Here is a 12,852-nt window from a genome sequence, read left to right as displayed (position 1 = left end):
TAATATCTTGCCAAAGGACATTAGTGCCCCGGAGAGATTAAAACTGTGAACCATGTGATCCACAGTCTAGCAACGTATCTGCTAGACTATGACACCTCTTCATAAAAAGGATGATATTGATTGCCTGACTTTCTTCAGTATTTAAAAGCCTGATGTTGGGACATGTACATGTAGCATGAGTCTTACACAGTAGTAAATAATATTCATAAGATATCTACATGGAATATCTGCTTCACACTTGTCCTCCTCTGTCTAAGATTTGTTTTATGATATCATTTTATAGTTATGATACCTGTTTGGAAAACTTGCTGTCACGGTTAAAGTTAATGACCCAAACACACACATGTAATTCTTTAACCCTTACTGTACTGGGCTATTTTGAGCACCTCCTGACTGGGGGGGGGGCCTGGGAGGCCCCCCCCCCTATGATCTCGGCCGTCGGATGTCCGATGAACACGAAAATTTGCATGTTTGTAGATATTTACGTAACGAACAAGATGGTGTAATTAGTTTTTTGCAAATATGCAAATTTTTGTCGTTATAGCCTAATTAATTATGCAAAATGCTAATTTTATGCATTTTACAGAAAACGTGTCAAACTTCACTTTTTGAACGTTGAAACTCATTATTCATATGAAACTTCTTTTCTAACACAAAATATTTATTTGGATGTAATTAATAATGATAATTTATGCAAATTTGATGCGATTTTCAAATAATTATTTTCTTATGTATTTTATTGTTTTTTTATTTCTTATTATATCTATTGTTTTTATTTCTTATGTATTCTTTTGTTCTGGAATACATCAAGTTACTTTGAGAAACACATAAAAGCAATTCATATCAATTCATATCACCCACTTAGGAAGGAATACATCTAAACCTGTATTCACATTTCTGCTTGTACATGAATATATGCAATTATAGCATATTTTTGATGACATGCGCATACTAATTGTTATGTAACACCTCACAGGTATATCCGATTGCGACGAAAATGGTATCAAAACGTGCGTAAGACTTGAGGGAAAAAAGTCATGAAACGACAATTCAAAATTTCAAGCGGTTGCGGCGCAATCTCCGAAAATGTCGAGGGGGGGGGCCTCCCAGGCCCCCCCCCCATTACAGTAAGGGTTAATTTGTATATGTATATATCAAGACTATCATCACCATCATCATCACCATCACCATCACCATCACCATCATCCTCATTACCATCACCATCATCCTCATCCTCATCATCATCATAACTTACTTTCTGATATATGTCAGATCAGGTTGATAGGGAGGGGGTCCCGCTGACAGGTCAACCCACTGCTCCCCCTCTCTTGTTTTCCTTCTCTTTGGTGCTTTCTCAAACTCAGATGAATCTACATTATTGACCTCTTCCGATATGACCTCCGACACAAGGTCATCTGGGTAGTTCCATTTGGCGATCGAGACATGGTGTTTCCCGTAGTATGGTGGAGCTATGTGGAAAAAGGGAAAATAAGGACAGTGGCGTGAAAATTAAAAACAACATTAATCTTCAGAGAACTGGAATGAACACTTGAATAGGACAGGCAATTAACATTATGAAAATAAGAAACATCATTATAATTCTCATTTCAAATTAATCTATCAGTTATATGCAAGACCGCATCTTTGCTTTTCCTCACTTATAGACGGGTCAAAGGGGAGTAGTTGGCTCACAGAGATTCATTACAAATTTCATCCCATACCCTAACAATTTTGTCACACTTTTGATCAAATGGTGTCAAATGACAGAGGATAGATGCCTATGATGGCAGCCGTAGGTAGGGTAAAACTATTACATACAGAATATTCTTTGCCACTGATGCCCTTAATACATTCCTGCTAAGAAGTAATGGCAAAAATTTGGCAAATCTGTGTTCTTCTGTATAATAGGGATGAGAGGAGGAAGATTAAATGGGGGTCCAGGGGTTAAGGGCCTTACAATATATTTACTTAAAAGGACACATTTTCCTTGCATTTAAATTCTAAAATTTGAGAAACATTTGTTACCCCATCTTGTTTAAAGGGACTCTATAACATTCTTCAGATGAAAGAAAAATACTGCTACAGTAGTGAGGTCAATAATAGATTTACAATTAATGATAATCTGGAAGTTTCAGGGTTTTTTTTTTCTTGAAATCTCAAAATCAGCGAAAATATGCCAATCGGTAGAGGAACCTCATCCCTGGTATAAACATATACATCTAACTACTGTTACAGGTGTAACTTGGTATTTCAAGCCTGGGTTAGATTTGTGCATTACCAGACTTTCAGTTAAATGATTATAAAAATTATGTACATTTATAATCATTTGCAGTGAACTAAAATGAAGGACCACTTCATATCTTTGTCTAAAGTAAAAAGAGGAATTGCATGGTAAAGTACCTTCTGTTTTGGCAGCTGGCATCCCAAGACTGGTTTCAGTAAGGAGTGTTCTACTCCTGTTTACCAACAGTCTGTAGTATCCATTGATAAAGGACGCCATCTGTTGGGCATCTTCACTCTGCATCAGGAATATAATAGCCTGCATGTAGAAACAAAAGTCCCGCATATATCATCATCACTGTGACAATAATATATCAATACCTCAAAAGCAACAAGATCCCTAAGTATTTAACACTTCTGTTTTGCATGTCTGTTTTTATTTTAGAATATGTTTGTCTCCTCCTACCTGTATTAATATAACAAATTATGCAATATTATTTAGAGTGCATAATTAAAACAAAACATAAAGTTGAGCTCTCTTACGACAACAATTATTCATCCTTGTGACACAATGTCTAATCCTAGTCTTGACCATTGGAAAATAGAAACCATAAAGCTCTAACAGAATCTGAAACACCTTAAGTGTAAGTTCACCATTACACACCACTACAATTTAACAATTTCATCAAAATGATTTAGATAAGAGGATTGTGCAATTTTTGCATGGTTTCATGTTATTTTTTTTTCTCCACCAAAATATTAATCTTATAACTTGATCATTCTTGGGACCATGATCAACCTGTCAAACCTCAATAGGTTTTTAATGATGGCCCTTTTATTTTTCTTATTTTATATGAATTCATTTAATGAACGTTGTATTTTACAATGAAATGCTTTTGTATATATTTCAATGTTTATCATGTTTTGAAACTAAAGAACAAATAAAGAAAGAATGAACTTAAAAACAGTGATTAGAGCTGGTGGCAGCACATGATGCATCAATTCTATTGCACCAATCATAGGCATGTAGGAAACTACATTCACAGCAGAGCCACCAATGCAGTCTCAAGGCAAAGATGCGAATTCTTACAACAGGTGCACTGGCCTAGCACAAGTCTTCATATTTGTCCCGAATTGTATATGATAGCAACACTGGCTTTATGGTTACTCAGTAAATCTACAAAAGTCACTGCGTGCGGGGAGGAGATTGGCTAGACTCCCTACATGTATCTGCTGCCAGCCCTGTCTGCATTATTCAATGTCTCATCAAATCAATTATATTGAAAGGAATAAATCAATTGGAGGAAGAGGAATGATGCGATGTCTGCAGCCAGCATCATTTCCATTTTGCTGCTAGATGGAAGTACATGTACCATTAACTACATACAAGAGGAATTACTTGGAAAGGACGCTGTGGTATGTTTGAAGTTTCTCTTTTTTTCTCATTTTCATATTACCCAACATATTCCTGAATTCATTATGTTGCATATGTTTCTAAACCAAATTCACAACCCTTTTGTGTCAGAGCAAGATGTCTCTATTTTCATGTATTGCACTGTGTATTTATTTTGTTTAAAGGTAAAGACCAGTATCGGAAACGCCCCAATTTCAAAATATGAAATGGAAGCTCTTTATTACCAATCATGTGAAAGAATATGTTTTGACTAATACTTGATGATAAGAATTTTGCCGGGAAACCGCCTTCCAATTGATATATTTGGTAAATTAGTTTATCTATTGGACTGGGAGAGATAAACGCACGTGTCGCGCAAGTGTGCGTAGTCCCATATACATCTTTCTGTGTACAGTGCTTGTAACTTTACGAAGACTGGGCCAAATTTCTTATCATTTTGATGATTCCAGAACCTTGCAGTACACACCAATACTTATATGCTAGATGATCAACCTTTTCTGATCGATTCCACAACGTTTCTTTCACAATGCAATCGCATGACCGTAACTGGTCTTTATCTTTAACTTAAAATGTAAACAAACAAACAAACAAACAAACCTGTCCACTTTTCTGATGCAGCTCTAGCCTATGAACCCCTTCCTCCGTCCCGCACTCAACGGTCAGCAGGATACGGGTCAGGTGGTTGAACTCTAGGACCGGAGCCCAGTCACCGGTCTTAGCTAACAGACTGATGTCACAGTGTGGTCCTATGATCACGCTCGCATCCGACTGCTGGTCTACATCAGGGAAATCCTACATAACAGGGAATAGAAGAGGATAGTGACATAATAAACATACCTGGGGAGTGTTTTACAAAGACTAAGATCAACATTTAATTTGGACTTTACTATGGCAGGCCGTTCATGCCACTAGTTCCTCTTACCATTCCAAGCATTCTTTTTTCAAAGGACGAACAAATCATAGTCACAAATCTACAGAATTTCCATTTGTTGATATTTCATTACTGAAGGAAAAAATATTATCTAAAGATCATAATTGAAGTTGATCTTAGTCTTTGTGAAACACCACCCATGTCTCATACTGAAGATAATCATACTTCCACAGAATTTACTCTACATCCACCCAGGAGCTTGGTAACTTTCTTTCATTTATGTCAATGAGAGATGCACTCATAATATATATGTTAATCACCATCAGCAATTCAACAGACGAGAATTTAAACTTAATCTCTGTCAAAGTCAAACTTAGTATATGTAAAAAAGCATGGAAGCTGCATATCTCTCCCCCAAAAAAATCAACAAACAAAAACAACAAAACATAACAAAACAGAACGCCTGTAGATGAAATTACAATAAATGAGCATTATCTAAGGACAGAATGTGACCTACCAGTATGGTTGTGAGGAATGTCCTAGTCCCAAATGACTTGAGCGTCCCAAAGATCTTGAGGTAGTGAAGCTTGGCTTGCAACTCGGTCAGATGCTGTGGTAAGAATCAAATAATGATAATAATAATAATACTCAGTTTTTATATAGTGCTTATTAGAATCACTAAAGTGCTTCCAAACTTGGAGATTATTAACCCGGCTTTAGCTGTGCTGCCATTGCGGCGCTCTAGCATTTAAAGAATTAATTCCTGCCAGGTACCCATTTACATCACCTGGGTTGAGTGTGGCAAATGTAGAGCAATGAAAGGTTTTATTGTCACAACTAAAAAACACTAGGAGAGAATATGGTTTGATCTCCCTTTATACTAAATGGGTATCAATATTTAGAAAGATATTACATACATGGTTTGATGGTTTGCTTTACCTGACTGCTAAGAGGGCATGTGCATGCTTGTAAGTAAGCAATCAGGGGACCAACAGATTAAAGTCCTCTCCGAGGGACATGGTAATGAGGATTAATGTCTTACCAAAGGGCACTAGTGCATCGACTTGGTTTAGAATCCGGGACCCTCCAGGTTACGAGATCAATGCTCTACCACTGAGCCACCATGCCTCATTCTTTGAATGAATTCTCCAACATATTAGCAACCATTTACTTTATCCAGCCGATCACATAAAGGAATAGTGAAGAGAGTCCCAACAACATTGAATGTCTTAAAGTGACTCGGTAACATTGCCTCAGATTCTGAAACAAAACCCTGGATTTAGTTCATGCTGCAATCATATATACCTTTTATATTATATTATAAACCTTTACGTCAGTCAGGAATCCCATGACTTTAACAAGCCGATCGCCTGTCTGATTATCAAGATATTTATGATTGGAATTCAAAATTTCATTTTTTCATTTTCCTAACGGTTTTTATAACACTACAGCCTGAAAATGAGTATGGTAAAACCGGTCACTCAAAGATTTGTAATTTTTCGAGGCAATTCATGAGCATTTTGAAGCGCAATTTGTTTAGAGCTTCAATATGACACCATATCACAGACACCGATAAGACGTAGGCCGTGCATCTCAAATTTAACATTGTAAAACAATGCCTTTAATATGACACAAGGATGTGCTTCTCAAATATTTGCACAATATCATTCACTTGCACAATATCCTTGAATTCCCTTCCCTACCTTCTGCCCTGGAGCGGCCAGGTTTTGGTTCTGTTTCATGTGTTGTGAGATCATCTTCCTGAGTTCTTTGGCCTTCCAGTGAGACAGGATGTTCCTGGGTAGAAAACTTCCTAGACCATCTTCCTTCCTACAAGTCACAAAGAAAATAGATAAAGCATGATGATGATGATGAAATGTGTCCTAAGATGGAGAGCCACATGTGATTTGCTTTCATCACATGAAGTTCATGGGGGCAAGCCTAAGTTTCTATCATTCATACCAATCATGAAAAGGACGTTCCGTGCTAGGAATCTTCCTAGACCATCTTCCTTCCTACAAGTCACAAACAAAATAGATAAAGCATGATGATGATGATGATGATGATGATGAAATGTGTCCTATGATGGAGAGCCACATGTGATTTGCTTGCATTGTATGAAGTTCATGGGGGCACCATCATAACCATCAAGGGAAAGGATGTTTCTTATCAAGACCATCTTCTTCTCCTAACAATGAAATTCAAAAGAGAAGTCATTAGAATGATAAGTGTTTAAAGGCTGGAAGCAACACTTAATTTGCTTGCAAGGTTGAGGTTTGTTTCTAAGGCAAGTCTACATGTATATTTGCTACCCTACATAGCCACAATGGCACTGTGTTAATAGAAACATCAAGTGCTTGAAGTGTGCATAAATTATGTACACTTTCAGGCGCTTGAAAGAGAAGTGTTAAGTTTCAAGCATATAACAGAGGTACCGGTAAGTCCTTTTAAATAGATATCTACTTCTGCTTTTTGGGGTTTTCTAAGTCTGGCTATGAAATAAATCACACTTTTTTTTTAGACTAAAACAATAATCAACTACATGTAAATTGTGACAGATACAACATGTATTTTCTTAAATTGTACTTAGTATTTTACGCAAATACGCAAATAATTGTTTGCTGAGATGATACCACTATCTAAGTACAGGTAAGTCAAGTTTGCATAGTCACATGAATATTTCTATAATTTGAAAAATAAAGAAGCTCAACCTAAATCAAAATTGCAGACAGCTCTGCAAATTTTCCAGATGACCAAAACACTCCATGAAGGTGAAAAGTGACCTTTTAGTTGACCCTTTAGTTCTCAACACAACTTACTCAATGACTTTAAGAGAGAGTTTGGTGGTTTGCTTGCTGGCTAAGTGATGCTGCTGGATGTGGAGGGATGCTAGCCGCATCACAGTCTCTGGTTTCATCTCGGTGGAGAACCTCTCCTGAAGAACATCATTGCAGCACTGTAAATAGGAAAGAAAAGATACTTGATAGCTCTCTTATCAATCTGACCAATCGCCTATCGATCTTATCACTCTCAACAATGTCATCAATCTCTCAATTATACAACAAATTATATGCACAGCATCAACCAATATTGATCATCCCATGCTTCGTAATCACCTAACAGTCACTGATTCTCACCCTTTTGTCTACGTTTCACTGCTCTAAAGAAGCTTGTGTATTAGTGATATGCACTGCACTTGGTTTTTTTTTTTAAATCACAATTGGCCGGATAATGAGCTTGACAAGTCTTGTTTACTATCCAATTGTGACTTTACATGCATGTAATTCATATTCATTAAAGGGACTATGTCCCATTTGCAGGCCAAAAAAATGAAAATGTTAAATTCCAACAGCATTTGAAAGATAATACTAATTTAGAACTTCCATAAAAAAGGTGGGGCTTTAAAATGTCTTCAAGTAGGAAAATAATGACTATTAGTCGTCAAATCGACTTAGGGGCTATACACCGATTCGGTTTTGGGGTTTTATGTACCTGCCCGCCGGTGGCGGCGCTATAACTGGGGGGCTTCTCCGATCCAGCTGACAGTACAGAGAGCTCGAGAGCGGTTACTAGCTAGCGGAGCGGCGACCCTGGCCGGCCTGGGCGAGGTTCGGTATAGGTATAGCATACCCGTTGCAATGTAAGCTAGCTAGCTGCAGTCAGACGCCCCCCAGTTATGGCGTCACCTTATGAGGGCGCACTTCCACCAGAAGTCGCCCGAATCGGTGTATAGAGCCAATAAGTAATTGTACCGAATGGTCATACGTTTTATGCTGCGCAAAGATTCAATCAGTTTAATTTTGGCCATCACAAGAAGTGGGTTATTGATGTAGACAAATGCTCATGTACCCTTTACAGCTCATTTTATGTATGTTATTACCAAAGAAGAAAAAAAAAGCCAGTCAGTCACTCAATAGTGTCTGACAGTTAAGTCTAGCAAGTAAATAGGTCACCTTGCATAAATTGAATATTAGGACACTGCTAACGCTTAAATTTCACAGATAGGACATACATGACATATTCAAAATTCCTGCAAAGTTCTACAGAATTTGAGGTTGGCTGCAAAAGGGACATAGTACCTTTAAACTAGCAAACATAAATTATTTGTGAGCTATAATTTCAAATCATAAACAATGACAATTGACTAGCTTGAAAACTGTTATGTCAAACGTGCAACTATCTAATTAGCAATTGTTTCAATACAGAAACTATCTATAAAGCAACTATGTCAATACAGAAACTATCAATTAATGTGCAACTTCAAGTGTTGATTACATTAAATGCACGTATGCCACTGTTCTACCAGGGGCCCAAGATCGGAAAAGACAGCAAGTACGCTCTCACATTAATTGATTGTTGTACCATATGTCAAAGATATCGTACCTAGTGTCATCAGTACAATCAATACATTTCCTTTTGTATACTGTCCTATGCCTACACGATTCAGGATTAAGATTTGATATCAATACAAGTAATTAGGTAAAGGTTGTCCCTATGTCACAGAAACCAAACAAGTCCTAAAAGATACATAGACAAAGATAAAGGTAAGCCTAGACATTGTCTGTGGTCAACAAGTGACTATTACTAAGGTCAACATACTGCTATGGTCAAAATCAGGACCAACTAGCCTGCACTTTGAAAAATCTTCTTGGGTTTTTTAATATCAACTCATACCATTTAAAATTGGATCAAACCAAAAATGTTGTTTGATTTGGTTAAATAATAAACATAACAAATTTCTAACTGTGCTCGTCACACATTAAATAATGACAAAAATATACAGGTCTCATATTCATAGCTCAATCGGTATGTTGACCCCCTCAACATTCTAACTTTTGGCTAATATCATTCAACAATAGAGTCTCAGAATGTCTGAGGTAGACTTGAGATGGACTGACCTGTTGGTAGAAGTAGTCAAAGGCCTGAGCATCTTCATTAAGAAGATCATACGCATCAGAGGGTATGTAGGTGATCCTCAAGTGGCACTTCCAGTTCTGACTACCCGGTCTCTCTGCAATCTGGTAAGGACCAAGTAATCAAAGAGCAATTATAGCAACAATACATAATCAGCATCTTCGTTAAGATGATCATACACATCACAGGGTATGTAGGTGATCCTCAAGTGGCACTTCCAGTTCTGACTACCTGGTCTCTCTGCAATCTGGTAACGACCAAGTAATCAAAGAGCAATTATAGCAACAATACATAATCAGCATCTTCATTAAGAAGATCATACACATCACAGGGTATGTAAGTGATCCTCAAGTGGCACTTCCAGTTCGGACTACCTGGTCTCTCTGCAATCTGGTAACGACCAAGTAATCAAAGAGCAATTATAGCAACAATACATAATCAGCATCTTCATTAAGAAGATCATATGCATCAAAGGGTATGTAGGTGATCCTCAAGTGGCACTTCCAGTTCTGACTACCCGGTCTCTCTGCAATCTGGTAACAACCAAGTAATCAAAGAGCAATTATAGCAAGAATACAAAATCAGAAAAGTTCTAAACCAAATAGAAAAGTGGAATACTATACGTTCTGACTACCTGGTCTCTCTGCAATCTGGTAACGACCAAGTAATCAAAGAACAATTAGAGCAAGAATACAAAATCAGAAAAGCTCTAAACCTAATAAAAAGTGGAATACTTTACGTTATTAAACTTGCCATTGATGTGTAGACTTTCACTTATTAAGTATTTGGCATCGCCTGTGCCTGAAAGGGGGGAAGTGAACCAAATCGCTGTGACCCTAGGGTCTATCTTCCAGGTATAATTGATTGGGGTTGTGAAGATGAACCACTAAACTGGGTTTTTCCCCCTACTCTTATACAAATAGTGCAGTGTGTTCTTAATGTGCAAAGGTAGCGACTCTCCTATACAAGGGACCTCTATTTAACGCCCTACCTGAGGGACAGAGTGTTTTCCCCTATAACATATCCTGCTTCTATGAAGCAGGGGAGGGGCATGTTAACACCGCAGGCTCCAGTCATCCACCTGGATTGGATTCAAACCTCAATCTTTGGTTTGAATGGCAGACACTTCACAAACTGAGCCAACTTGCCTCCACTCAACTATAAAAGCCTGCTCTTCATCTGAACAAATGGTCTTGTTTAACCCATTTGTAGTATTATTCATTATGCAATTGCTGCAGAAGTAGAATGTATACCAGCTTTTTGGATCTCATTGTAGAAGATGGTATTACTATGAATTTCTCATGCAGTTTTCTGGCTCAAATTCTTCTTCCAACCTTAACTGCCATAAAATGGAATCACCATCATCATTATATGATGAGTTTAAAAAAATTCTATTGTTATTTTCAAATCTGCAAAGACTATGAATTAAGCCTGGATGCTGCCCAACACCAAACCCAGGACAGAAGTGAATGGAGGCAGACCACCCAGGGACACTCCGTCCTGTGCACTTAAGTCAAGTAAGTCAAGTTATTGGATGGAAAACAGTCTCTAGTCATGTCAGGTAACAATTAAATTGATAACATACTGTATGTTACATAAAATAAAATCAACTGCACAATATGGAGGACTAACCTGTCTGAGTGATTCCTGTTCTTGTAGGATGATGAACTTATGTTGGGATGGAACTCGTACATCCTCTACTACCAATGAGAAGTATTCCAGGCATTTCAGTCCTAGCTTCTCCTTCAGATTCACCAACACCTCCTGGGAATGGTAGCATACAAGCACAAATAATGAAGGAAAATAAACAGAATCATATTAAGACTTTCATACTTTTGGAGAAAAATTGTACATGAACATAAAAAGAGCATAAAAGCATGGATAAATTGAATCTTTTTCTATCACAGTACATTATGTCATTGATGTGTTTAAACAGTTTAAATGAAAACAAGCATTGGATCTTTATATACTGGTGATTTCACAAACCAATTAGATCAATGTCCTTTTTTTAATAATTTCGATAATACTTTTTTTAAACGGTATTTATTTTTAATTTTATGTGAATTTTTTAAATTTCATTTGATTTTACTTACTATAAATGCAGAAATATTCGCAGTACATTAATTTCACGGATTTCGCGCTAAAGTCGGTGTTCACGAATTCTAGAACCCGTGAAAATATAAACATGACTTCTTATGCATGTTCTGAACGGGCTGAATTTGATGCAACGCAAATCTAAGAACCAGCGAATATGTTTTGGGGTTGCTCAGCGCGAAAAAATAACAGTGTTTACAGTAAGTTAATTTAATTTAATCTAATCTAATTTATAAAGAGTTGCGATTGATCCAAATTACTCGCAAGTCCTCCAATCAATCGCAATTTTGCAGTCTCCCAATCTCTTATGTACATGTACATACATGTATTTGCGTTTGAAACCAATTGAAAATGAGTTGCGATTGATGTCAACTCTTTATATTAAAGATGGGGGCCCAAAGGTTAAAGGAAACCAAAACCTTCATACTAAGTTACTTTTATTGTAAAGTTTAAAAGATTTGAATAAAATCAGTGAAAATTTGAACAAAATCGGGCAAGGAATAAGAAAGTTATGGCTTTTTGAAATGACTAGTCACTAGAGGGCGGTATTCAATTTGATGACATCATCTGTGAACAACTCTCCATGCCTTTTGTACATAAAATTTCACAATTTTGTTGTTTTCTTCGTAGATATTTGTGTTCTTGATCCGACTTCATAACATGTGAAGTAGAATATCATTTTGCATTCCAAATCTTGCTTTCAGGGGAGTACATTATCTCAATCACAAGAAAGAAGGAAAAACATGAAATTTGATGTACAAAAGGCATGGAGAGTTGTCCACAGATGATGTCATCAAATTGAATACCGCCCTCTAGTGACTAGTCATTTCAAAAAGCTCTTACTTCCTTATTCCTTGCCCGATTTTGTTCAAATTGTCACTGATATTTTTCAAATATCTTAAACTTTACAATAAAAGTAACTTAGTATGAAGGTTTTGGTTTCCTTTAACTTTTCGATTTTGGTTTCTTGTGTTTGCCCGTAGTTGCTTAGCAACTTCCAAAGAACCACAGAACGTGGATAAAATCAACGATTTTTGCTTGCAGTGTAAATGCAGCTAATGGGTAATCAATTCCCTTTCATATGCACATAATTATACAGATATACCTTGACTGTAGTGGAGTCATCATACTTGAATGATTTGGTTTGGCCGTTCTCGAGATAAACCTTGAGGACGTTTGGTAAGTACACCAGACTTGGTGGCATCTTGGGCTGTTAGAGAGAAAAGAAGATAGATAAGGGTTACCTCTTGAAAGGTATTGATTACTGAAAGGCATGAATAATCATCCTTCCATTTGAGAAAGACATCTTCACATGAATGGATGCAAGTCCCAGTATTAG

General features: G+C 37.0%; 1 protein-coding gene across 1 annotated transcript in view; it reads right to left on the bottom strand.

Moving 5' to 3' along the window:
• Window positions 1-12,852, bottom strand: part of LOC764891 — a 56,919-nt gene that overhangs the window by 17,282 nt on the left and 26,785 nt on the right. Inside the window, exons 7-16 of the mRNA XM_030981146.1 lie at window positions 12,619-12,723; window positions 11,052-11,183; window positions 9,865-9,952; window positions 9,404-9,435; window positions 7,325-7,461; window positions 6,209-6,335; window positions 5,023-5,115; window positions 4,232-4,426; window positions 2,401-2,539; window positions 1,256-1,469 (exon numbers count right to left, since the gene is read on the bottom strand). Coding sequence (XP_030837006.1) covers window positions 1,256-1,469; window positions 2,401-2,539; window positions 4,232-4,426; window positions 5,023-5,115; window positions 6,209-6,335; window positions 7,325-7,461; window positions 9,404-9,435; window positions 9,865-9,952; window positions 11,052-11,183; window positions 12,619-12,723 — 1,262 coding nt within the window. The remainder of the gene's footprint in view (window positions 1-1,255; window positions 1,470-2,400; window positions 2,540-4,231; window positions 4,427-5,022; window positions 5,116-6,208; window positions 6,336-7,324; window positions 7,462-9,403; window positions 9,436-9,864; window positions 9,953-11,051; window positions 11,184-12,618; window positions 12,724-12,852) is intronic.

This window comes from Strongylocentrotus purpuratus, unplaced genomic scaffold (assembly GCF_000002235.5).
Source record: "Strongylocentrotus purpuratus isolate Spur 01 unplaced genomic scaffold, Spur_5.0 spur5_scaffold_11, whole genome shotgun sequence".
NCBI lineage: Eukaryota > Metazoa > Echinodermata > Echinoidea > Camarodonta > Strongylocentrotidae > Strongylocentrotus > Strongylocentrotus purpuratus.
Note: the sequence above shows the minus strand (reverse complement) of the source record. Positions and strands in the feature narration are given on the sequence as shown.